At 60.2% G+C, this 25051-nt stretch overlaps 1 protein-coding gene across 4 annotated transcripts; it reads left to right on the top strand.

Annotated features, from left to right (window-relative positions):
* Nucleotides 1-110: 110 nt before the first annotated feature.
* Nucleotides 111-24326, top strand: PARP10 (poly(ADP-ribose) polymerase family member 10). 4 transcript variants are annotated; one of them, XM_043538899.1, is made up of 11 exons: nt 111-173; nt 2341-2507; nt 2734-2979; nt 12487-12720; nt 13100-13968; nt 14458-14670; nt 15018-15147; nt 15683-16699; nt 21641-21786; nt 22418-22592; nt 22969-24326. In XM_043538899.1, exons 2-11 carry the CDS (start codon nt 2342-2344, stop codon nt 23277-23279), a joined length of 3507 nt encoding a protein of 1168 aa, XP_043394834.1. In that variant the 5' UTR covers nt 111-173; nt 2341; the 3' UTR covers nt 23280-24326. The 4 variants fall into 4 exon arrangements, 3 of the variants coding, with proteins under 3 accessions (XP_043394834.1, XP_037747693.1, XP_037747692.1); XM_037891765.2 differs by lacking the exon at nt 111-173 and adding an exon at nt 241-331 and having other exon boundaries at nt 15021-15147; XM_037891764.2 differs by lacking the exon at nt 111-173 and adding an exon at nt 241-331.
* The last annotated feature ends 725 nt before the right edge of the window (nt 24327-25051 follow it).

Below are 25051 nucleotides of genomic sequence, written 5' to 3'. Positions count from 1 at the left end.
CCCCGGCCTGCAGCCCCGCCCCCAGCCCTGAGCCCTCCTGCGGCCCCGCCCCCTGCCCTGCAGCCCCTCCCCCAGCTCTGAGACCCGCGGAGCCCCGCCCCCCGCAGTGCACGCTGGGAGCGACCGGCCCCGTCCTGACGTCTTCGCACGAGCCGCGGTGGCCCCGCGGTCAGGTAGCGCCGGGGGTCGGGCCGGAGTTAGGGGGCGGGGCCGGAGTTAGGGGGCGGGGCCAGGGCCAGGCAGAGGCTGCGCGGCGTCCCCTCCCCCCCACTTTCACTTTCGTTTCTGGCCTGCCTGGGTCCGAGCCCGGGTCCGCCGCGGTGGGGCGGGGGTGAGTTTGGGGGGCCTCCGGTGCCCTGGGCTGTGGGGGGCCCTGCCCCAGTGTCGGGGCCGGCCGGGGGCTGTGGGGGGGCCCTGCCCCAGTGTCGGGGGGGGCCGGCCGGGGGCTGTGGGGGGGGGCCCTGCCCCAGTGTCGGGGGGGGCCGGCCGGGGGCTGCGGGGGGAGCCCTGCCCCAGTGTCGGGGGGGGCCGGCCGGGGGCTGCGGGGGGGGCCCTGCCCCAGTGTCGGGGGGGGCCGGCCGGGGGCTGCGGGGGGGGCCCTGCCCCAGTGTCGGGGGGGGCCGGCCGGGGGCTGCGGGGGGGGCCCTGCCCCCGTGTCGGGGGGGGCCGGCCGGGGGCTGCGGGGGGGGGCCCTGCCCCAGTGTCGGGGGGGGCCGGCCGGGGGCTGTGGGGGGGGCGTCCTGCCCCAGTGTCGGGGGGGGCCGGCCGGGGGCTGTGGGGGGGGCGTCCTGCCCTAGTGTCGGCGGGGGCCGGCCGGGAGCTGTGGGGGGGGCCCTGCCCCAGTGTCGGGGGGGGCCGGCCGGGGGCTGCGGGGGGGGCCCTGCCCCAGTGTCGGGGGGGGGGGCCGGCCGGGGGCTGCGGGGGGGGCCCTGCCCCAGTGTCGGGGGGGGGGCCGGCCGGGGGCTGCGGGGGGGGCCCTGCCCCAGTGTCGGGGGGGGGGGGCCGGCCGGGGGCTGCGGGGGGGGGCCCTGCCCCAGTGTCGGGGGGGGGGCCGGCCGGGGGCTGCGGGGGGGGGGGCCCTGCCCCAGTGTCGGGGGGGGGGGGCCGGCCGGGGGCTGCGGGGGGGGGCCCTGCCCTAGTGTCGGGGGGGGGGGGCCGGCCGGGGGCTGCGGGGGGGGGGCCCTGCCCTAGTGTCGGGGGGGGGGGCCGGCCGGGGGCTGCGGGGGGGGGCCCTGCCCTAGTGTCGGGGGGGGGGGGGCCGGCCGGGGGCTGCGGGGGGGGGGCCCTGCCCTAGTGTCGGGGGGGGGGGGGGCCGGCCGGGGGCTGCGGGGGGGGGGCCCTGCCCCAGTGTCGGGGGGGGCCGGCCGGGGGCTGCGGGGGGGGGGCCCAGCCCCCGTGTCGGGGGGGGGGCCGGCCGGGGGCTGCGGGGGGGGGGCCCTGCCCCAGTGTCGGGGGGGGCCGGCCTGGGGCTGCGGGGGGGGGGGCCCTGCCCCAGTGTCGGGGGGGGCCGGCCGGGGGCTGCGGGGGGGGGGGCCCGGCCCCAGGGTCGGGGGGGGCCGGCCGGGGGCTGCGGGGGGGGGGGGCCCTGCCCCAGTGTCGGGGGGGGCCGGCCGGGGCTGCGGGGGGGGGGGCCCTGCCCCAGTGTCGGGGGGGGCCGGCCGGGGGGGGGGGGGGGGGCCCTGCCCCCGGGTCGGGGGGGGCCGGCCGGGGGCTGTGGGGGGGGCCCTGCCCCAGTGTCGGGGGGGGCCGGCCGGGGGCTGTGGGGGGGGGGCGTCCTGCCCTAGTGTCGGCGGGGGCCGGCCGGGAGCTGTGGGGGGCCCCTGCCCTAGTGTCGGGGGGGGGGGGGCCGGCCGGGTGCTGTGGGGGGCCCCTGCCCTAGTGTCGGGGGGGGGGGCGGCCGGGTGCTGTGGGGGGGCCCTGCCCCAGTGTCGGGGGGGGGGCGTCCTGCCCCAGTGTTGGGGGGGGGCCGGCCGGGGGCTGTGGGGGGGGGCGTCCTGCCCTAGTGTCGGGGGGGGGCCGGCCGGGTGCTGTGGGGGGGCCCTGCCCTAGTGTCGGGGGGGGGGGGGGCCGGCCGGGTGCTGTGGGGGGGCCCTGCCCCAGTGTTCGGGGGGGGGGGGGCTGGCCGGAGGCTGTGGGGGGGGCGTCCTGCCTTAGTGTCGGGGGGGGGGGCCAGCCGGGTGCTGTGGGGGGCCCCTGCCCTAGTGTCGGGGGGGGGGGGCGGCCGGGTGCTGTGGGGGGGGCCCTGCCCCAGTGTCGGGGGGCCGCCCGTGTCCCTGGCACCTGTGGGGGTGGGGCGCTGGGCGCAGCACTGCCCCGGCTGAGCGGCGGGTGCCCGTGCAGGATGGCGGAGGCGGTGCGGGCGCTGGAGGTGCTGGGGGTCCCCCCGGACGTGGAGGAGGAGCTGCTGGTGCTGTACTTCGAGAACAGGCGCCGCTCGGGGGGCGGCCCCGTGCTGGACTGCAGGCGCCAGGGCAGCCGCGCCGTCCTGACCTTCGAGAGCCCCGAGGGTGAGTGTGGGGCGCAGGGGCACCGAGCAGGGACACGCGTGCGGGCCTGGGGGCTTAGCCCTCCTCCCTCGGGCCCCGCCTGGGCTGGGAGCACCCACGCCGCAGCTGGGGGTGGGGCAGTGCCGGGGAGGCTCTGGGGGAGCGGAGCCGCTGGTGTGTGGGATGGGGCAGCCCCTCCTTGCTGTGCAGGGCAGCGGGGCTCACGGTGTCTGTCTCTCCCTCCCAGATGCACAGAGGGTCCTTGCCAAGCCCAGCCACACCCTGCAGGACACTGGGCTGGCAGTTCGCCCAGCTGCCCCACAGGATTATGGGAAGGTTCTTCTCCAGGGCCTGAACCCCCAAACCGACGGCAGCGTCCTGGAGCTCTACGTGGAGTATGCGCTGAACTGCGAGAGCGGGCGCTATACCATCCACCGCAGCCCAGCCGGGGACCGAGCCCTGGTGCAGCTGCCAGAGCCGCTCGGTGACTCAGGTAGGGCTGACGGGGGGAGGCAGTGGCCGGAGGAGCCTGCCTCGAGGCCACACCTCATTTCTTGGGGTCTACAGGAGGCAGCAGGTGTGGGGGAGGCTCGAGGGGCCAGCATGGAGTTTGGAGAGCAGTTAAAGATGTAGATTAACAACCAGATGGTTTGCTTGTCTGTCAGCAGCCAGAAATCGGGCCTGCTGGGTCCGCAGGGGACCCATCAGCAAAGCCCAGTGATTTCTTTGCTCAGTGCTCACCGCAGAGCATGTTGGGAAGGTTTCTGCCCCCGATCTCTTCTCCCCTTTGCCTGGTCTGCACCTAAAACTGAAATCGACCTAGCTTCGTTGCTCAGGGCTGTGGGAAATTTCCTGCCCTCTGTGTCGTTAGCTGACCTACCCCCATACACCCAGCTAGGTCAATGGACGAATTCCCTGGCTGTGCTGGAGCTGTGCCGCTGTAGTGTAGACATGCCCCTGGTAACGGAGGTCAGGTGCTCTCATAGATCGGGGTGTCAGGAGGGGTGCTGGAGCAAACTGAGACTCTAAGGAGCAGTAAGCCACTAGCCCCGCTGGTCCAGTCAAGAGCTGGGAAAGAGTTTGTCTGAAGTAGCTGAGCTTCTGTCAAAATTATATAATCTCACTAAACCAGCTGCTGTTCCAGAGGCTAGTTGGGCAGCAGGTGTGGTACTTATTCTTTTAAAAGGCTCTAGGAGAGATTCAGCGTGTTCGAGACCAGTAAGCCCTACCTTAAAACTAGAATCACAGAACCCCGGGAAGTTCAATATGTGACAGGGTCTCGCCAGCGCAGGTGCTGCGAATGGGAAGAGCAGCTCACTGGGCTCTTAGAGTTCTTCGGCTGTTTCAGTCAAGAAGCAACTAAAGGAGAATGCAGATGATGACATACTTGTATTTGGACTTTCTAAAGGCCTTAGCTAAGGTTCCGCACAAGAGGCTGCTGGAGAAGCTGAGTCGTCATGGAGCGAGAGGCGAAGTATCCTCATGGGTCGGAACCTAGCTAGGAGACAGAAAGCAAAGCCTGGGGATTCAGCAATCCCATGGCCAGAAGTGACCACTGTGATCATCTAGTCCGATCTCCACTCCAGACATCTGCCCCCAGAGAAGCTAAACGATCCATTTGGATCATGGCCTAAGGTTCACGGCAGGAGTCTTAAGGTTCATAACATAATAAAATGTAACATCCTGGGTGGGCGCGGGGAACACCGCAGCAGCCCACCATGGTAGCATTTAATTTCAGAAAGAGGGACTACCCAGAAAGGAGGAGGTTAGTTAAACAGAAATTAAAGGGTACAGCACCAAAAGTGAAATCCCTGCAAGCTGCATGGAAACTTTTTAAAGACACCATAACAGAGGCTCAAGTTAAATCTATACCCCAAATTAAAAACCACAAAGAACCAAAAAAGTGCTGTTTTACTTTGTTGTTTAGCCATGAGAGGCCAAAAGGCATCCTTTTAAAAAGCGGAAGTATAATCCTATTGGGAAAAATAGAGAGGAGCATAAATTCTGGCAAGTGAAGTGTAAAAATATAATTAGGAGGGCCAAAAAAGAATTTGAAAAACTTTTTGAGTCTTTGGCTAGCTGTAACAGCAAAAATTTTAAGAACGTTAGAAGCAGGAAGCCTGCTAAACAACCAGTGGGGCGACTGGACAATCGAGATGCTAAAGGAGCACTCAAGGGGGATAAGGCCACTGCAGAGAAACTAAATGAATTCATAAGAATGGCCATACTGGGTCAGACTAAAGGTTCATCTAGCCCAGGGGTGGCCAATCTGAGCCTGAGCGACAGCCAGAATTTACCAATGTACATTGCCAAAGAGCCACAGTAATACGTCAGCTCCCCCCACTCCCAGCGCCTCCCACCCACCGGCAGCCCCACTGATCAGCACCTCTCCCTCCCCTCACCTCCCGAGCAGCTGTTTGGTGGTGTGCAGGAAGCTGGAGGTGGGGAGGGGAGGAGCGAGGGCATGGCAGGCTCAGGGGAGGGGTCAGGAAGGGGTGGAGTGGGGGCAGGGCCTGTGGCAGAGCCAGGGGTTGAGCAGTGAGCACCCCCCGGCACATTGGAAAGTTGGCGCCTGTAGCTCCCGCCCCGCAGTCGGTGCCTACCCAAGAAGCCGCATATTAATTTCCGAAAAGCCGCATGTGGCTCCGGAGCCACAGGTTGGCCACCCCTGATCTAGCCCAGTCTCCTGTCTGCCGACAGTGGCCAATGCCAGGGGCCCCAGAGGGAATGAACAGACCAGGGAATCATCGAGTGATCCCTCCGCTGCCGCCCACTCCCAGCCTCTGGCAAACAGAGTTTAGGGACACCACCCCTGCCCATCCTGGCTAATAGCCATTGATGGACCTGTCCTCCTTCGTCGGGAGATATGACTGAGGTCTATAAAATTCTTGTTTTCGGTGCTTTTTTTCCTTAAATTGTCCTTCTCATCCTTTATCTTGTTGTTTCATCAAGTTGCTCAGGGAGTTATCCCATGCTGGTTTTGATCACAGCTATCTTGTCCCCATTGATAGGTGCCAGAGTAGCAGCCGTGTTAGTCTGTATCCGCAAAAAGAAAAGGAGGACTTGTGGTACCTTAGAGACTAACATGTTTATTTGAGCATAAGCTTTCGTGAGCTACAGCTCACTTCATCGGATGCATTCAGTGGAAAATACAGTGGGGAGATTTATATACATAGAGAACATGAAACAATGGGTGTTACCATACACACTGTAACCAGAGTGATCACTTAAGGTGAGCTATTACCAGCGGGGGGAGGGGGGAACCTTTTGTAGTGATAATCAAGGTGGGCCATTTCCAGCAGTTGACAAGAACATGTGAGGAACAGTGCAGGGGAGGGAGGAGAATAAACATGGGGAAATAGTTTTACTTTGTGCAATGACCCATCCACTCCCAGTCTTTATTCAAGCCTAAGTTAATGGTATCCAGTTTGCAAATTAATTCCAATTCAGCAGTCTCTCCTTGGAGTCTGTTTCTGAAGTTTTTTCGTTGAAGAATTGCCACTTTTAGGTCTGTAATCGAGTGACCAAAGAGATTGAAGTGTTCTCCGACTGGTTTTTGAATGTTATAATTCTTGACTTGAAACTAGACAAGCCATTTACAACACAAACTTTGCTTCTCTACAAAAGAAAAAGGACACTAAACTATCTAAACTACTACATGCCACAAGGGGCCACAACAGTGGTTCCCTTAAACCACCCGGCGATATTGTTAACCTATCCAACTATAGTCTTAGCCTAGCAGAAGAATCTGTCCTATCTCGGGGCCTCTCCTTCTGCCCCTCCACCCCCACGAACATGATACAGTTCTGTGGTGACCTGGAATCCTATTTTCGACGTCTCCAACTCAAGGAATATTTCCCACACACCTCTGAACAACATACTAACCCACAGAGACCTTCCTACCAACACTACAAAAAGACAGGTTTCAGAGTAACAGCCGTGTTAGTCTGTATTTCCAAAAAGAAAAGGAGTACTTGTGGCACCTTAGAGACTAACCAATTTATTTGAGCATAAGCTTTCGTGAGCTACAGCTGAGCTGTAGCTCACAAAAGCTTATGCTCAAATAAATTGGTTAGTCTCTAAGGTGCCACAAGTACTCCTTTTCTTACTACAAAAAGAAGGATTCTGGGTGGACTCCTCCTGAAGGTCGAAAAAAAGACTGGACTTCTACATGGAGTGCTTCCGCCGACGTGCACAGGCTGAAATTGTAGAAAAGCAGCATCACTTGCCCCCTAACCTCAGCCGTGCAGAACACAATGCCATCCTCAGCCTCAGAAACAACTCTGACATCATAAAGGCTGACAAAGGAGGTGCTGTCGTCGTCATGAATAGGTCAGAATATGAACAAGAGGCTGCTCGGCAGCTCTCCAACACCACTTTCTACAAGCCATTACCCTCTGATCCCACTGAGGGTTACCAAAAGAAACTACACCATCTGCTCAAGAAACATCCTGAAAAAGCACAAGAACAAATCCGCACAGACATACCCCTGGAACCCCGACCTGGGATATTCTGTCTGCTACCCAAGATCCATAAACCTGGAAATCCTGGACGTCCCATCGTCTCAGGCATTGGCACCCTGACAGCAGGATTGTCTGGCTATGTAGACTCCCTCCTCAGGCCCTATGCTACCAGCACTCCCAGCTATCTTCGAGACACCACTGACTTCCTGAGGAAACTACAGTCCATCGGTGATCTTCCTGATAACACCATCCTGGCCACAATGGATGTAGAAGCCCTCTACACCATCATTCCACACAAAGATGGACTACAAGCCGTCAGGATTCTATAAGTTTTTAAGGTCAGGCTTGACAAAGCCCTGGCTGGGATGTTTTAATTGGGGATTGGTCCTGCTTTGAGCAGGGGGTTGGACTAGATGACCTCCTAAGGTCCCTTCCAACCCTGATATTCTATGATTCTATGAGGAACAGTCTCCCCGATAATGTCACGGCAAACCTGGTGGCTGAACTTTGTGACTTTGTCCTCACCCGTAACTATTTCACCTTTGGGGACAATGTATACCTTCAAATCAGCGGCACTGCTATGGGTACCCGCAGGGCCCCACAGTATGCCAACATTTTTATGGCTGACTTAGAACAACGCTTCCTCAGCTCTCGTCCCCCAACGCCCCTACTCTCCTTGCGCTACGTTGATGACATCTTCATCATCTGGACCCATGGAAAAGAAGCCCTTGAGGAATTCCACCATGATTTCAACAATTTCCATCCCACCATCAACCTCAGCCTGGTCCAGTCCACACAAGAGATCCACTTCCTGGACACTACGGTGCTAATAAGCGATGGTCATATAAACACCATCCTATACCGGAAACCTACTGACCGCTATGCCTACCTACATGCCTCCAGCTTTCACCCAGACCACAGCACACGATCCATCGTCTACAGCCAAGCTCTACAATACAACCGCATTTGCTCCAACCCGTCAGACAGAGACAAACACCTACAAGATCTCTATCAAGTATTCTTACAACTATAATACCCACCTGCTGAAGTGAAGAAACAGGTTGACAGAGCCAGAAGTCACCTACTACAGGACAGGCCCAACAAAGAAAATAACAGAACGCCACTAGCTGTCACCTTCAGCCCCCAACTAAAACCTCTCCAATGCATCATCAAGGATCTGCAACCTATCCTGAAGGATGACCCATCACTCTCACAGATCTTGGGAGACAGGCCAGTCCTTGCTTACAGACAGCCCCCCAACCTGAAGCAAATACTCACCAGCAACCACACACCAGAACCACGAACCCAGGAATCTATCCTTGCAACAAAGCCCGTTGCCAACCGTGTCCACATATCTATTCAGAGGATACCATCATAGGGCCTAATCACATCAGCCACACTATCAGAGGCTCGTTCACCTGCACATCTACCAATGTGATCTATGCCATCATGTGCCAGCAATGCCCCTCTGCCATGTACATTGGCCAAACTGGACAGTCTCTACGTAAAAGAATAAATGGACACAAATCAGACGTCAAGAATTATAACATTCAAAAACCAGTCAGAGAACACTTCAGTCTCTTTGGTCACTCGAAAAACAGACTCCAACGAGAGACTGCTGAATTGGAATTAATTTGCAAATTGGATACAATTAACTTAGGCTTGAATAAAGACTGGGAGTGGATGGGTCATTACACAAAGTGAAACTATTTCCCCATGTTTATTCCTTCTTCCCCCCGCCCCCCCCGCACTGTTCCTGACATGTTCTTGTCAACTGCTGGAAATGGCCCACCTTGATTATCACTACAAAAGGTTCCCTCTTCTCCCCCGCCCCGCCCCCAATAGCTCACCTTATCTGATCACTCTGGTTACAGTGTGTATGTACAGAGAACATGAAACAATGGGTGTTTCATGTTCTCTGTGTATATAAATCTCCCCACCTTATTTTCCACTGAATGCATCCGATGAAGTGAGCTGTAGCTCACGAAAGCTTATGCTCAAATAAATTGGTTAGTCTCTAAGATGCCACAAGTACTCCTTTTTCTTTTTATTAAGTGCCTATCTCATCTTTAGAGTCGTCAATCTGCCCTCCTCTGACATTTCAATAGGGGCGTGTTCCAGCCTCCTGGCGCCCTCGTGTCTGTCTCCGGTGCTCCCTAAAATATCTAGTTCAGCAATGGCCATCACACTTACCTCGTAACACACATTCCTCATTCACACACAAAACAGAATTGATTTGCACAGAACATTTTGAATAGGAACATCAAGTTGCAATGCCAAAGAAAACAATCATGGCATTCTTTTACTTATTTAGAAATACTAAAGCTACAACAAAGGTCTGTTACTTCCTTGAAATCAGTCCAGACACACACATTTTGGCTGATGCATCTCTACCAATGGTGTATCAGGCCATTCCTTTCTGCTATTCAAAAAGGGTGGCTGGCAGGATATGGTCAAATCATACATCAATCATTTAATACATGCTACATTATTGTCTCATTATTCTTTACCCTTCATTCTAAATCATACAAAATACAAACATAAAATTCTACTGCTACACTCTCATGGATCAGTAACTGGTTAAAAGATAGGAAACAAAGGGTAGGAATAAATGGGCAGTTTTCAGAATGGAGAGAGGTAAATAGTGGTGTCCCCCAGGGGTCTGTTCTGGGCCCAGTCCTATTCAACATATTCGTAAATGATCTGGAAAAGGGGATAAACAGTGAGGTGGAAAAATTTTCAGATGATACAAAACTACTCAAGATAGTTAAGTCCTAGGTAGACTGTGAAGAGGTACAAGGGGATCTCACAAAACTGGGTGACTGAGCAACAAAATGGCAGATGAAATTCAGTGTTGATAAATGCAAAGTAATGCACATTGGAAAATATAATCCCAACTATACATACAAAATGGTGGGGTCTAAATTAGCTGTTACCCTTCAAGAAAGATCTCGGAGTCATTGTGGAGAGTTCTCTGGAAGCATCCACTCAGTGTGCAGCAGCAGTCAAAAAAAGCGAACAATATCTCAAACAAGATATATTGTAATTGGAAAAAGTACAAACAAGGGCAACAAAAATGATGAGGGGGATGGAATGGCTTCCATATGCAGAGAGATTAAAAAGACTGGGATTTTCCAGCTTGGAAAACAGATGACAGAGGTCTGTAAAATCATGATTGGTGTGGAGAAAATAAATAAGGAAGTGTTATTTACTCCTCATAACACACGAACTAGGCATCACCCAATGAAATTAACAGGCAGCAGGTTTAAAACAAAAGGAAGTATTTTTTTCACACAACGCACTGTCAACCTGTGGAACTCCTTGCCGGAGGATGTTGTGAAGGCCAAGACTATAATAGGATTCAAAAAAGAGCTAAAGTTCATGGAGGATAGGTCCATCGATGGCTATTTTGGTCAATTTCGCTGTCATAGAATTTTTAAAATAGTAAACTTCATGATTTCAGCTATTTAAATCTGAAATTTCACGGTGTTGTAACTGTAGGGGTCCCGACCCCAAAGGGGCTCGTGGAGGGATCACAAGGTTATTGTAAGGAGGTCGTGATATTGCCACGTTTGCTTCTGCGCTGCTGCTGCTGATGGCTCTTCCTTCGGAGCTGGGCAGTGGGAAAGCGGCAGCTGCTGGCTGGGAGCCCACCTCTGAAGGCAGCAGCGCAGAACGGAGGGTGGCCTGGTTTGGTGCTGCCACCCTGACTTTGCTGCTGCTGCTGGCAGGGTGCTGCCTTCAGAGCTGGGTGCCCGGCCAGCAGCCGCTGCTCTCAGGCCGCCCAGCGCTGAAGGGAGCGCAGAAATAAGGACGGCGATATCGCAACACCCCCCCCCTCCCCACGATAACCTTGTGGACCCCCTACCCGATTCTCTTTTGGGCTTGGACTCCCAGTTTGAGAAACACTGGTCTCCCCCATGAAATCTGTATAGTACAGGGTAAAAGTACAAAAAAGACCAGATTTCACGGGGAGACCAGATTTCAGAGTCTGTGATGCATGTTTCATGGCTGTGAATCTGGTAGGGCCTTAGCTGTTAGCCGGGATGGGCAGGGCTGGTGTCTTTAACCTCTGTCTGCCAGAAGCTGAGAATGGGCGACAGGATGGATGACTTGATGATTCCCTGTTCTGTTCATTCCCTCTGGGGCACCGGGCATTGGCCACTGTCGGCAGACGGATACTGGGCTAGAGGGACCTTTGGTCTGACCCAGTCTGGCCGTTCTTACGTTTAGGTTCCTAGGTGTTTCATACGTTTTATTGGATCTGGTCAGGAGTTCTCAGTCAATGACTTTCCATTGGAAAATTCACTTTCCACAAAATCATTTTCTGTTGGAAACTGGTTCCCAGCTCTGCGGCTCCCCCTCTCCTCAGAAGCTCGGGCTTCCTCGCTGTGGGGCGGACGGCCACTGGCCTGCCCAGAGCCAGGGCTCTCTGATATTGCAGGCAGTGCAGGGAGACTCCGAAACATGTTGAAAACTCCAATGGAAATGTCCTTTTGACTTGTTCCGAAGCAAACTGGGGCGTTCCTGCTCCACGGAAAGCTGCAGCTTTGGGCCATTCTAACTTTTTTGCCGGTTGTGGGAGTTCCCAGGGAAGAGGATTTGGATTTCCAGCCAGCTCTGCAAACTGGGGGCGAGCAGGGCGGTGGCGCAACCTGGCGAGCCAAGTCCATGGACAAGCAGGATCCCCACTTGGGACAGTTCAGGCTGGAGGGGAGGTTCAGCCTCTGGCCCTGGGGTTTAAGCCCATCACTGTCTGCTAGCCTGCAGGCTGATTCCTAACTAGGGAGGCAGCTTGTCTCCCATCTGCACCTGCGGCATTCTCGCACCTTCTTCTGCTTCAGAGGCAGGAGCCCAGGCGAGCTGGACCTTGGCTCTGACCCTCTGCCTGTCCTCTGTTCACCCACCCCAGGCAAATGGCTTAGAAACTAAAGAGGTGACGGGAGCGACCCCTTCCCAGCACTTTTGGCTCCTGCGTGTCTGGCCATCACCTGACCAGGCTGGGGAGAGGGCTAGTCTCTATCACTGTGCTCCCCTGCTCCTTCGGTCGCTCTGGGGAAGCCTGGGATGGGCACCTGCTGCTGGCTGGAGTCTGCCCTCTCCAGGCGCTGGGTGGCTTGGTCCCTCCTGGCTCAGGAGTGCCTGGTGCTCGCAGTGTCTGGGAAGCAGGTGGCAGAAGTGGGAGTTTGCAGCATCTCTGAGCTCTGCTCATGGCCAGGCTTAGCCGTCGTGACCAGGCGTTCTTGATCTCAGAAAGTAAGCGGGGTGACCTGGAGCCTGGCCAGCTGCCTCCCCGCAGGCCCTCCCTCCCGCAGATGCCCCCAGGAGCCCTGAGGGGGCTCTCTCCCCGCTCTGACCTTGCCAGTTCTGTGATGTGGTGCTGGGTGGGGGTGTCTCTTTCGCTCTGCCCTGGGCAGGGCTGTGGGGCAGGGGTGGGGATCTCTGCCCTGGGCCGGGCTGGGCTGGCGGTAGGGGGATCTCTTCCCCTTGCCCTGGGCCGGGCTGGGCTGGCGGTGGCAGGCTCTTTGTGTTGGCAGAGCTCCTGGCCGTGGAGGAACGCGTGCGCCGGCGGCTGCTGGACGGGGCGCCGCTGGCCGTGGAGCGGGTGCAGCAGACAGACAGCGTGCTGGTGTGGAGCCGGGGCACCGGGCTGAGCGGGGATCTGCTGGAGCTCTACTTTGAGAACAAGCGGAGCGGCGGGGGCAGCGTGCAGGCCGTGAGGGTGCTGGCAGGGGGCAGGGCGGCCGTCGTCTCCTTCCAGGACCGGGCAGGTGCGTGGGGCTGGGGCAGGGCGGGATCAGCGCTCAGCTGTCCGCTGGGGCTCTGGGGCTGGAGGGCTCCTGGAGGCTGGTCCAGGCAGGCCGTGGAGGGGGGCGTCTGCTGTGAACGCAGGCGGGTGCCTCCAGCCTGGCACTGGCACGTGGCCCAGCTCACACAGACCCTTCAGTGCTGCAGGCAGAGAGGCAGGAGACTGCTGCTGCGGGCCCCTGTACAGGGTCCGGAGCCCCCCTCCGGGGCGGGGGCAGGGAGCGGAGCCGGGTCTGGCTGAGGTTGTTGGGGCAGTCTGGGTGTGTCCTCCCTGGGCGGTCTGGGTGTGTCCGTCTTCCCAGGCAGCTCTCGACCCCATGTGCCCGTTTCACTGCCCTGCAGCTGTGCAGCGGGTGCTGGAGAAGCCCCACAGGCTCCAGGAGAGTGACCTGGACCTCTGCCCATACTACGACTTCCTGGAGCCCCCTGACCGCCCCCCGGAGGAGGGAGCCGAGGCCCCTCCAGGGGAGGCAGCGGCAGAGGAGGGCGGGCCCCCGGCGATCTGCGTGAGCGTTGAGGACGCTGCGAAGCGGCAGCTGCTGGAGTCCAGCGGGGCCCTGCCGGAGCTGCAGGCTGTCTTCCCGGAGCTGAAGCTGCGGCTGGAGGAGAGTGGGGCCTGGATCTCGGGTGGGGATGAAGCCCGGCGGCAGCAGCTGCAGGAGCGGCTCCTGGACACCCTGCAGGGGATGGGCCAGGAGCTCCTGCCGCTCCCGGCCCAGACCCTCTGCTTCCTGCAGTGCGGCGACGTGCGGGAGGAGGTGGAGCAGCTGCTGGGCAGCCAGGGCTTGCCGGCCTGCTACGCGCCCAGCGGGAGCGCGCTGAGCGTCACAGCGCTGAGCCCTGCGGCCGCCCGCCAGGCCGCCTCCTCGCTGAGCGCGGCCCTGAGCCCCTTCTGCCTGGCGGTGTCGGCGCAGCACCTGCATGCCCTGGGCTCGCCCCGCTGGGAGCAGCTCCAGGCCTCGCTGCGCTGCTGCTCCGTGCGCCTGGCCCCGGGCGGCGAGCACCTGCAGGCCCTGACGCTGCGCGGCCTGGAGCAGGAGAACCGGGAGAAGCTGCAGGGCTTCCTGCAGGACGCCGCGCTGGACGAGAGCCTGGTGTCCATGGAGCCGGGGATGCTGCGCTACCTGCAGCTCTACTACCAGGAGCTGCTGGCCAGCATCGCCGAGGTCACGCTCCTGCCGCTGGAGGGCACCGACGTCACCGGCTTCAGGGTGAGCAGCCGGGCGCCCCGGGCCCGTGGGGCTGGGTATGGGCGGCGGGGCGGGATGGCCCCGGGCCCCCACGGCTGTTTCTGGGCAGCCTGCGGGCTGTTGCCCCATGGCCCCTTGCGGCTCATTTAGGGCCATGCAGCCTGGGGGGACTACAGGTCCCAGCAGCCAGTGCGGGCAGGTCACGTGGGTCACGCCAGCACTGCATTCTGGGAGCTGTAGTCTGCACCAAGCTGGATTGAAAGGGGTGGAGGTTGCAGCCAGCTTCATTCACTGTGACCCTTGGCATGTTCCCCCCCCAACACCCCACAGGGGAGCTGGCACTACGTGTCGTCCCCCCCACCCCCAACACCCCCCGGGGGGGGAGCTGACGCTGCACGTGTTGTCCCCCTCCCACGCCCTGCGGGCGCGGAGTAGAGATGGTGCTGCACCCCTTCCAGCACCCCCGGGTGCAGAGTCTACCAGTGCCTCACGCCATCTCTTTTCTTGCAGCTGAGTGGGGAGGCGGGCGCGTGCCGGGCAGCGGCGGAGTTCCTGCAGAGCCTGCTGGGCACCATCAGCTCCCAGCCAGTGACCCTGCGGCACCCCGGCATCGCTCGCTTCCTGCTGGACGAGCGAGGCCAGAGCATCCTCCGGGAGCTGGAGAGCCGCTTCCAGTGTGTGATTGGGCTGGAGCAGGTCCGCTGGAGCCCCCCGTATACACAGGTACGGCCGTGGCTCTTGGGGCGGGGCTCCGGCTGGGACCCAGAATGAGCACAGCCGGGGCCTTGCTCCTCCCCCCTGCCTGCCAGGCTCAGTGCTGGCCCATTGGGACGGGGCGGGCAGCCACCGGCAGGTGGGAGCTGGGCAGTGGGTCTGGGAGGGGTGTGCAGCCGTGGGGGTGGTGCAGGTCTCGGGGAGCCTGCAGGCAGGGGCAGCCGGATGAGGGCGGGTAGAGAGCTGGGGCGGGGGGCTGCTCTGGGCAGAGGCTGTTGGCGGTTGGGTGCAGGCAGGGAGCCGGGTCCCTGGCTAGTGTCTGCGGCACTGACGTCTGTCCTGCCTGCCTGTCTCAGCAGGACCTGGAGCTGCCCGAGGAGCCCGTTCCTCTGAGCTGCCGCCGAGACTCCCTGCCCACTGCCCAGCTGCTCGCACGGCTGGAGCCGCCCGACGGCGCCACCACTGACTGGTGCACCACCAACATAGGTAGGCCCACTCCCGTGGGACTCGGACCCCCAGCGGGCTCTGTCCTGTGCCTGGGGGAGGGCAGGGGCTAGAACCCAGCGCGTGGGCAGGCAGCCCGCCCGCCCTCCCCCTGCTGGAGCCTGGGTAAAGGGCAGAACTTCCTGGCTCTGTGCGGCTGGGGTGGGTTAGCGCTGGTCAGGGGTCCGATCCTGCAGCCCCAGCCCCCCTTGGGGGAGCACGCAGGGCCAGGGTGGCAGCACCATTCGCCTGCGCTTGCCGTGTGAGCCCCGGCACCGTTGTGGTGGCTGGCAGCTTGTCGCCGCCTCTCCGGGCCAGGCAGCCTGCCCCACGGCCGGCAGCATGGCTGTGCCCTGGGTACCGGCCGCGGCAGGAGGAGTTGTCATTCGGACTCCCCTACCCGTCCACCCTGGCAAATCTTCCCCTTGCTCAGCTGTGCAGAGTGGGTCCAGGGGCAGAGGCTAGGCCTCCCCTCCCCCAGCACCTGGGCTGCCCCGAGGGTTGGGCGCTGCCTGTCTGACCTGCTGTCGCCCCACAGAGGAGATTAAAGGCCTGCTGGCCGCCCTGGAGCCCGGAGAAGTGGCGGAGGCTCCTCAGCTGGCCGCCCCTACTGCCGGGGAGGCCCCGGGCTCGGCAGCGAGCAGCCCCGAGGAGGATCTGTACACCGAGGGGGAGCCTGGCGCTGCTGAGGGGCAGGAGGAGGCGGGGCGTGGCGGGGAGTGGAGGGGTCTGGCAGACGGCGGCGAGGAGGAGGAGGAGGAGGAGGAGCAGCGCTGCGCCGCCGAGGCCGCCGTCCAGTCGGAGTGCAGCGTGGAGGAGGAGGCGCAGCTGCTGCTGGCCATCCAGCAGTCCATGGACAGCCAGCGCTGGGAGGAGGAGGAGCTGCAGCGCGCCACGGAGCTGTCCCTGCGCTCCTACGAGCAGGAGCAGCACCAGGCCTCGGCGGAGCCCGCGCCTGACCGCAGCCTGCAGGCCGCCCTGCAGGAGTCCCTGGAGGAGGCGCTGTGCGTGGCCGGCTCCGCTCGGCTCACCATCTACTCGGCCTACGAGCAGGACGTGAGCGCGCTGCCGGGGCAGCTGGAGCAGGCACTGCGGGCGCAGCAGGGCCAGGAGAAGGTGGTGAGCGAGGGCCTGCGGGCCCTGCCCTTGCGCTGCCGCGGGTACCTGGCCCAGCTGCAGCGCCAGCACGCCGTGCGCATCTCCCTGCAGGACGCCGCGGCCACTGTGCATGGCTTCGCCGACTACACGGCCCGCGCCGCCCGCGACCTCGCCCGGCTCCTCCCCCGCCTGCTGCAGGCCCGGCGCCCACTCGGGGAGCCGGCCGCGCGCTGGGTGCGCTGGGAGCCCCCCGGCACCGCCACCCCCTACTCCTCAGAGGCCAGCGCCCTGCTGGAGCAGGCCTGGCGCCAGCGCCAGGCGCGGCTGGAAGTGCTCTTCGACGGCAGGCCCTTCGCCATCGACTTGGAGCGCATGGAGGAGTACGACATTGGCAGTGCCCGCACCCTGGCCATCTCGCGCACCGAGCCCCCGGCCCCGGAGAACGGCCGCCCCACAGGTGCGTGCTCCCAGCCCCGCTGCTGCTGCCTCCGGCCATGGGGGGGCTCGGCACTGTCCCGCGGGGCCCGCCCCGGGTAGTTCTCCGGCCTGTCGTGCAGGCAGTCAGACCAGCCAGGCCTGGGCAGCTGGTGGGTCCCACGGGGTGGAGTCAGGGTTCCAGGCAGGTTGTCCAGTCTGAGCTCCCGTGTCTCGCACCCCACCCCTACCCTCTGCATGCTAGCCCAGCACCCGGAATGAGAGCAGAGACTCTCACGCCAGCTGGGTCCCCTGTGGGCTGGGCCCCCTGTGGGCTGGGCCATGGGTAGCAAACACCGAGGGGCACCAGTGCCCGAGGCCCCACAATGGCAGGGGAAGGAGGAGGTGAGAGACCCCCAGGTAATTCTGGCAAGGGACCCACACGCTGCAGGGGAAGGCGATCCTCTCCTCCCCCGCCCCCCGGTCCCTGCCAGTCTGAGCTGGGGAAATTCCCTCCCAGCCCCACACAAGCCGTCAGTCAGCCCCTGGGCATGCGAGTGAGAACCAGCCAGCCAAGCGCCTGCAGGCTGCTTGCAGCCCTGGCCCGGCCCAGCCAATGTCCCAGCTCTAGCCGGGGCCACCCCTGACCTTCGGAGGACAGAGCTGATACAACCCAGAGTATCGGGGGGAGGGAACCAGACCCCCTGAGGAACATGAGACAAACTGGAGTGAGCCCCTCCCCCTACCAGCACAACCACCCCTTGTCTCGTCTGGTCCCATCGGTTACATTCTCCAGCTGTTTGCCCTGGCTGGGAGGCTGCTCCAGAATCTCCCCCCTCGAATGCTCAGAAACCTTCTGATTTCCGGCTGGAATTTGTTCCTGGCCCGTTTCTTTCCATTTGTTCTTGTGCCAACGTTGTCCTTAAGCTTCACCAGCTCTTTGCCCTGCTTAGCTTTTCCCCGATGTATTTATACAGAGCAATCCGCTCCCTGCTTCAGCCTGGCCAGACAAGCCAACGTCTGCTCCCATCAGACTGGCCCTCCATGCCTCTGCTAATCCACATAGCTCCTCTCTGCACCTGGTCCAGCTGGAGCGCACCGTTCCTGAGCTTGGGGTCCAGAACAGTGCACTGTCCAACCTGCATCTCCTCCGGGCCTCGCTCCATGGCAGTAACACTGTCGCTCTGTCTCTCGGCTAGAAAGGCCTTGCCTGCTACATCCCTGGCCTACATTTCCCTGTTTCACAGCCCATCATGCTGGTGGCTCGTAGCCATCCTGCGCTCAGCCCCCAGCCCAGGTCTCTCCTCTGTCACTGCCAGCTGACAGGCCCCCGGCCTGGAGAAGACATTTTTATCATTAGACCCTAAATGACTGCCTTTGCGCTTTGTACTATTGAATTTCATCCTATTCCTGTCGCTCCGGATCTTCCTGGAAGCTTCTGATCTCCCTCTGCCCCCCAGATTGACCAGGCCTCCCGGCTTCCCATCGGCCCATTTCATTCGCATGCTCCTGCTGCTGAAGGAGACTGGGCCCCAGGCCGATCCTGGAGACGCTCCCCAGGTCACCTCCCTGCGGGGCGATAGTTCATCTTGCAGCACAAGCCTTCGGCCAGGTCCTCCCCACCGTACCGGGCTCCGACTGAGCCCCAGCTTCCCGAACATAACTCGCTTTCCTGTGCCAAAGGCTGCCCTGAAATCCCAGTGTATCCAGTGTGCCGTATTCCTTCCCTGAGAAAAGAACGGAGTTGTTCCGAGGGGAACAGGTGAGTCTGGCCCGGGCTGCCTTGGTAAGCCCAGCTGCATTACGGCCTCTTTCCCATGCACCTGCAGGAATTTCGTTCTGCTTTCCTCCCCCGTTGGTTCTAAAGCCTTGTGTGCTCCCAAGGACAGACTAACGGGTCTGTAATTGCCCGGGTCGCTTTGCGTCTCTTTCTTAAATACCTGCACGACATCAGCTGTTCTCCAGGCACATGGTCCCACCCCCACTAGCTGGATTTCTTACCACGCCTTGCTCCCGGACTCGCAGCCTCCTGTGCCGGTTCTCTCGGTCCTCTGGGACAGCCATGACCCAGTGCCCCGGAGCTGAGTGCATTAAACCCTGCAAGATTTTCTTCCGCCGCAGCGGTCGGAGTTTCCTTTTGTGCCACCATCCAGCCTCATGCGCATGGTCCCTGTTGTTGTCCGGATTGAAAACCCAGCCACGATGTTCGTACCTAGAGTGTCTTTAATCTCCTTCCCAGCCCCACCGCAGGTGGCCCAGCCTCATCCTTCCTTATTCCTTTATTATTGAGGGGACTAAAAAACCCTCTTATTGTGTGTGAATGTCCTTGGCAAGAGCTAATTCAGCTTCACTTCCCGCAGTCCTCCCTTTATCCCTGCTCTTCCCAACCCCCACAATGTACCTTTCCTTGCTGATTAACCCCCTTTTTCACTCCCGAGGAACTCTTTGCTGACTCCCAACAACTGTGTGAGGTGGGCCTGGAGCCCTTCCCTACAAGCTTCTTCCCATTACTGGGAATGCCAGTTGCAGATGGTTTTGTAGAGTGATTGGAAGAAATTCCAAGCTGCCTCTTCATTTATTTCCTTGGGCTCTTCAGTCCAGCCGACTTCGCTAACAAACTCCCTTCGTTTCCCATAGTCTGTCGTTCAGAAATCGAAAACCAGAGTTGACGGCCTGGTTTTGATTCAGTTTAAATTAAATGGAAAGATCTTCAGCACATGACCACTCGATCTGAGGTTCTTTTTCTGTGACCAGCTCTTCTCTGATGCCCTTGCTACTTACCAAAATGGAGTGCAAAATTGCATCACCTTTTGTTGGTTCGGTGACTATTTGATGTAGAAATCTGTCATCTATCACATCCAGGAGTAAGTGGGACCTACCAGTGTTAAGAACATAAGAAAGGCCAGACTGGATCAGACCCATGGTCTATCTAGCCCAGGGTCCGGTCCCTGGCAGAGGCCAGTGCGAGATGCTTCAGGGGGAATGAACAGAACAGAACAATTGTTGAGTGAGCCATCCACTGTCATCCAGTCCCAATTTGTCAGAGGTTTCGGGACACCCAGAGCAAGGGGTTGTATCTCTGAGCATCCTGGCTAATAGCCATTGATGGACCTATCGTCCAGGAACCTATCTAGTTCTTTTTTGAATCCAATTATATTTTGGCCTTCGCCACATCTCCTGGCAGAGTTTTCCACAGGTTGACTGTGTGTTGTGTGACAAAATACTTCCTGTTGGTTGGTTGGTTGGTTTGTGTTACTAGCATTTATCCTCCAGTTTATATCTGTGAAATTAGTCCTTCATTGTGAGACAATTCCCAAGAGTGTTTCTCTCTAATGATATTAACGAGATCTCTGTCCATACCAAGGGCTGATCCTGGGGGTCTATAGCAGATCTCTAACACTGTCCCCCACGGAACCCCACAATCCCCCTTCCCCCAAAGTGATTTGGACCCAAACAGCCTCAGTTTTGTCCACACTGTCATTTCATCTTCCTTTACAGCTCCGTTGCTGTGCAATGCTACTCCATCGGCCTTTCTTTCTTCTCTCCGAAACAGCCCAGGTCCACCCCGAGCGCGATCCCACCATGGTTCTGTAATTCCCAGTGTGATCGCCTGCATCCATGGTTCCAGAGCCTCCATTGTATTGCCCAGCCTCCTTGCGTTCGTGTACAAGCATCTCAGCTGTGTCCCTTGGTCCTCGCCCAGTTTCCGAAGCAGATTAAGTAGGGCCCTTTCACTCACGGGAACACCTGCCTGCTGCTGCTCCAGTCAGCGGGGGCTCCGTTCTCGTCCCCGTACTCGCACCTCCGTGAGCTGAGTTTCCTCCTCCTGCACTAAAGTCAGGCATGGAGATCTCACGGGTCTGTCCCAGCCTCTTCCCCTTGCTGCGTAGCTGGAAGCCCTTCTCCTCAGTTGTGGAGCGGCCCCTCTGCGCACCCTGAGCCTTTGGGGCCATGTCGGCTCTGTCAGCCTCGCTGGCCTCGTGCGTGCAGAAGTCTCTGGAGTTTATTTGGTGGCTCAGAGACTGTTTTCTTCTTTGTAAAGGTAAGGAGGGGGGTGGCCCTTTGATGAAGGGGCTGCCACCCTGCAAAGGCTGAGAACCCTGGGCTAGATTGTAATGGTCCCTTCTGCACTCCGTGGGTGACCCCAATGCATCGCTAGGGGGCGCTGTGCTGCAGGCAGTGGGGTGGGGATCAGTGTGGGGAGCTCTCCCCCCTCCATCCGTGCTGGCCCTGTTACCCCAGCGTGAGGCTAGGGGGCGCTGTGCTGCGGGGTGCAGGTGCTCAGTAGGGGGCGCTCTCCCCTCTCCGTCTGTGCTGGCCCTGTTACCCCAGCGTGAGGCTAGGGGGCGCTGTGCTGCGGCGTACAGGTGCTCAGTAGGGGGCGCTCTCCCCTCTCCGTCCGTGCTGGCCCTGTTACCCCAGCGTGAGGCTAGGGGGCGCTGTGCTGCGGGGTGCAGGTGCTCAGTAGGGGGCGCTCTCCCCTCTCCGTCTGTGCTGGCCCTGTTACCCCAGCATGAGGCTAGGGGGCGCTGTGCTGCGGCGTGCAGGTGCTCAGTAGGGGGCACTCTCCCCTCTCCGTCCGTGCTGGCCCTGTTACCCCAGCGTGAGGCTAGGGGGCGCTGTGCTGCGGGGTGCAGGTGCTCAGTAGGGGGCGCTCTCCCCTCAGTCAGTGCTGATCCCAATGCCCCAGCGTGAGGCTAGGGGGCGCTGTGCTGCGGCGTGCAGGTGCTCAGTGGGGGGCGCTCTCCCCTCTCCGTCCGTGCTGGCCCTGTTACCCCAGTGTGAGGCTAGGGGGCGCTGTGCTGTGGCGTGCAGGTGCTCAGTGGGGGGCGCTCTCCCCTCAGTCTGTGCTGATCCCAATGCCCCAGCGTGAGGCTAGGGGGCGCTGTGCTGCAGCGTGCGGGGCGCTGACCCGATGCAGTGCAGGGGGGTGGGTCTGGTATCCACCTGCTGAGTGATGTCCTGTCCCCTCGCACCCCCACAGCCACGGAAGAGAAGGGCCCCGCGCTGGACCTGGACGAGGCGGTGAAGCTGGTGCCGCTGGCCCAGGGCTCGGAGGAGTTCCGCGACACCGTGCGTCGGTTCTACGACACGCTGGAGGACTTCCACAACAAGATTCGCATTGTGAAGGTATCCGGGGGGCAGCGCAGACGGGCCGATTGCTCTGCCCGCCCCAGGGCCATGGCTGTGCTGGGGGCTGGCTGTCGGATTTCGTTTGCCCGTGTCCCAGTGTGCAGCAGGGGAACCGGCGCACAAGGAGTGGGTGGGAGAACATTTATTCCGCGTATGGATGGGACACTGCCGCAGCCTCGTCCCCACTGGTCACCAGACAGGTCACCAAGGCAGGCTGTGGCACGGACAGTTCCAGACCAACTAAGATGGACCCTCTCAGCCAAACACAGTTACCCTGTGGGACTCCCTGCCACTTGATGCTGGTGCAGTCTCATTCCGAAAGGATGGGCCGTGCCTGGGACCCTGCTCCCTGTGGTCCTGTGTGCGCCCCCTGCTGGCTGCACCAGTGACCGTGAGGCAGCCTGGTACCCCAGCACTGCCTGGCTGTTCTAGGCTGCCAGAAGGGGTGTTCCCCAGTCTCACCACTGCTCTGGGAGTCTGGGGCAGGGCCTGCCTGAGCCTGGGCGTGAGCTGGTACCACCCCCCCACCCAGACTCCTCAGGAGCTGCCCCAGTAGGGGCGCCTGTCCCTCTCCGCGGCAAAGGGGCCTGGTCTGGCTGGGCCTGGCTGACCCGTGTCCCTGCGGCAGGTGGAGAAGCTGATCCACCCGCTGCTGTACAAGCAGTACCAGCTGAAGAAGGCCTGCATGGAGAAGGCATGCGGCCACGAAGCCGTGGAGCGCCTCCTCTTCCACGGCACCACGGAGGAAGCCAGCCGGGAGATCTGCCAGCACGGCTTCAACCGCAGCTTCTGCGGCAAGAATGGTGAGCAGGCAGGGGCGGGAGCAGCACAGGGAGAGGCCAGGTGCGTGTGGAACTCGGGGGCTCCAAGACCTTCCGCGCCCAGGAGGGAACTGATGTTTCTGGAATCAGCTCTGCCTGGCAGAGTCCGTCCCTGCTCCAGCCCTGGACACTTCTCCCAGAGTGGGGCATAGAACCCAGGAGTCCTGGCTCCCAGCCCCCCCTGCTCTAATCACTAGACCCCACTCCCCTCTCAGAGCTGGGGTCAGAACCCAGGAGTCCTGGCTCCCAGGGCCGGGTTGTCCTGCTGCAGGTGGCAGCTGGCCCCCTATCGAGGCTCTTCTGTGGGTGCTGCAGCCCGGAGCCTGCTGTGCTAACCCTCTGCCTCCCTGCTCCGCAGCCACGCTCTACGGGCACGGGGTGTACTTCGCGGTCAATGCCGTGTTGTCGGTGCAGGAGCAGTACTCTCCACGCAGCGCCGACGGCAACAAATACGTCTTCGTGGCCATGACCCTGACTGGGGACTACACGGCGGGCAGCCGGGACATGCGGGCGCCACCCCTCAAGGAGGCAGCCGAGGCCCCGCTGCGCTATGACAGCGTGGTCGACAACCCCAAGAAGCCGGCCATCTTTGTCATCTTCAATGACACGCAGGCCTATCCGCAGTACCTCATCACCTGCCAGCTGTCCAAGCCTCCGGCGCCCCGCTGAGCTGCTGGGCGCAGGCCGGGCTGGGTCCCAGCCCTCTGCGGGGGTTACCCTGCCTCAGCTCGCACCCTGCCTTCATGCCCCTCTCCGCTGCTCTGTGCCTGCGGCTCCCCTGCCCTGGGCCTTCCCTGCACCAGCCTGGCTGGGAGTGGAGAAGGGGCCTGGTACTGGGCTCCTTGGCCGAGCTGTGCCCTGTGGAGAGGCCAAGGATCAGCCCCTGCCCAGTGAGCAACTCTGGAGCTGCATGGCCCTGGCAGTCCAACAGGGAGCTGGGCTGCTCTGGGTCCCCAGGCTCCGTTGCAGGGCGGGTCCCCCTCAAACTGGAGCTAAGGGGCACCCCATTCCCAGCCTCTCGGACATTGCCCGCGTATGGCGCCCAAGGGCTGGTGCCATGGCTCTGTCGGGGGGGCGGGACCAGGAGCCTGAACCTCACAAGTCATGGAGAGCACTGGAACCCAGACATGGAATAAAGACGGCAACCTGAGCCTCTCCCTCTGCGTCCCTGGGCTCCAGGCGGCTGGGGGGGTCCCTCCTTGGAGCAGCTGTAAGGCCGGCTCTGTGGGCTGTGTGGCTCCCCTGCTTGGGGATAAGAGCCTACTGCTACCCCTGCCTGGAGTCGCACTGGGGGTGGGGCTGTGTGGGGCCGTGCCATGGCTGACCGCCCGTAACTGATCTGGAAAAAGGGGTAAATAGGTGCCAAAATTTGCAGATGACACACAATTACTCACACTAGTGTAAGTCCTAAGCAGACTGAAGAGTTACAAGGGAATCTCACAAAACTGGGTGACTAGGCAAGCGACTGGCAGATGAAATTCAATGGTGATAAATGCAAAGTGATGCACATGGGAAAACATATAATCCTACCTCTGCATGTACAATGATGGGGTCTCAGTGAGCTGTTCCCACTCAGGAAAGAGATCTTGGAGTCAGGGTGGAGAGTTCCCTGAAAACATCCGCTCAGTGGGCAGCGACAGTCAAGAAAGCGAACAGAAAGTTGGGAATCATTGAGAAAGGGATGGATGATAAAACAGAGAACATATTGCTTTTATATCAAATCCATGGTATGCCCACATATCGTGACTACTCATGCAGATTAGGGATGTAAAAGGTTAAATGGTTAACCAGTAGGCCTTAGTTTTACCGTTACCTGGATGTTAACCCTGGTGGCCAGCCAGGCCTCTGGCCCTGGCCTGCTGGCGTCACTTTGGTTAAATGATATAATTTTATTTGTTTAACCGGTTAACTTTTTAGACCAATATTTACATCCCTAGTGCAGATGGGGTCGCCCCATCTCAAAAAAGATATATTGGAATTGGAAAAGGGCAACAATGATTCGGGGTCTGGAACAGCTTCCGTATGAGGAGAGAGAAATAAGACTGGGACTTTTCCCCTTGGAAAAGAGACGACTGAGGGGGGATATGATTGAGGTCTATAAAATCATGACTGGGGCGGAGAAAGTGAATAAGGAAGTGTTATTTACTCCTCCTCATAACACAAGAACTAGGGGTCACCAAATGAAATGAACAGGCAGCAGGTTTAAAAGAAACCAAAGGAAGTATTTCTTCACACAGTGCACAGTCAAAGGATGTTGCGAAGGCCAAGACCAGGGCCGCATGCAGCCCCCATGGGCTCGCTGTGCGGCCCGCGGGGGGTGTAGGCAAGCGGCGGGGTGGGGCAAGCCAACGGCCGGCCGGCGAGTGGGCGGGGTGGTGAAGATGTCGGAGGCAGGTGAGCTGGCGGCAGGGGGGCGGGGCTGAGGAGGCGAGCCGGGGCGG

This window comes from Chelonia mydas, chromosome 2 (assembly GCF_015237465.2).
Source record: "Chelonia mydas isolate rCheMyd1 chromosome 2, rCheMyd1.pri.v2, whole genome shotgun sequence".
NCBI lineage: Eukaryota > Metazoa > Chordata > Testudines > Cheloniidae > Chelonia > Chelonia mydas.
Note: the sequence above shows the minus strand (reverse complement) of the source record. Positions and strands in the feature narration are given on the sequence as shown.

Excerpts from the sequence above, each read along its gene's own strand:
- PARP10 (XM_043538899.1), top strand. The coding sequence starts at position 2,342 with ATGGCGGAGGCGGTGCGGGCGCTGGAGGTGCTGGGGGTCCCCCCGGAC. Across the intron at positions 12,721-13,099 it reads CTCCTTCCAGGACCGGGCAG|CTGTGCAGCGGGTGCTGGAG; the intron begins GTGCGTGGGGCT and ends ACTGCCCTGCAG. Across the intron at positions 13,969-14,457 it reads CCGACGTCACCGGCTTCAGG|CTGAGTGGGGAGGCGGGCGC; the intron begins GTGAGCAGCCGG and ends CTTTTCTTGCAG.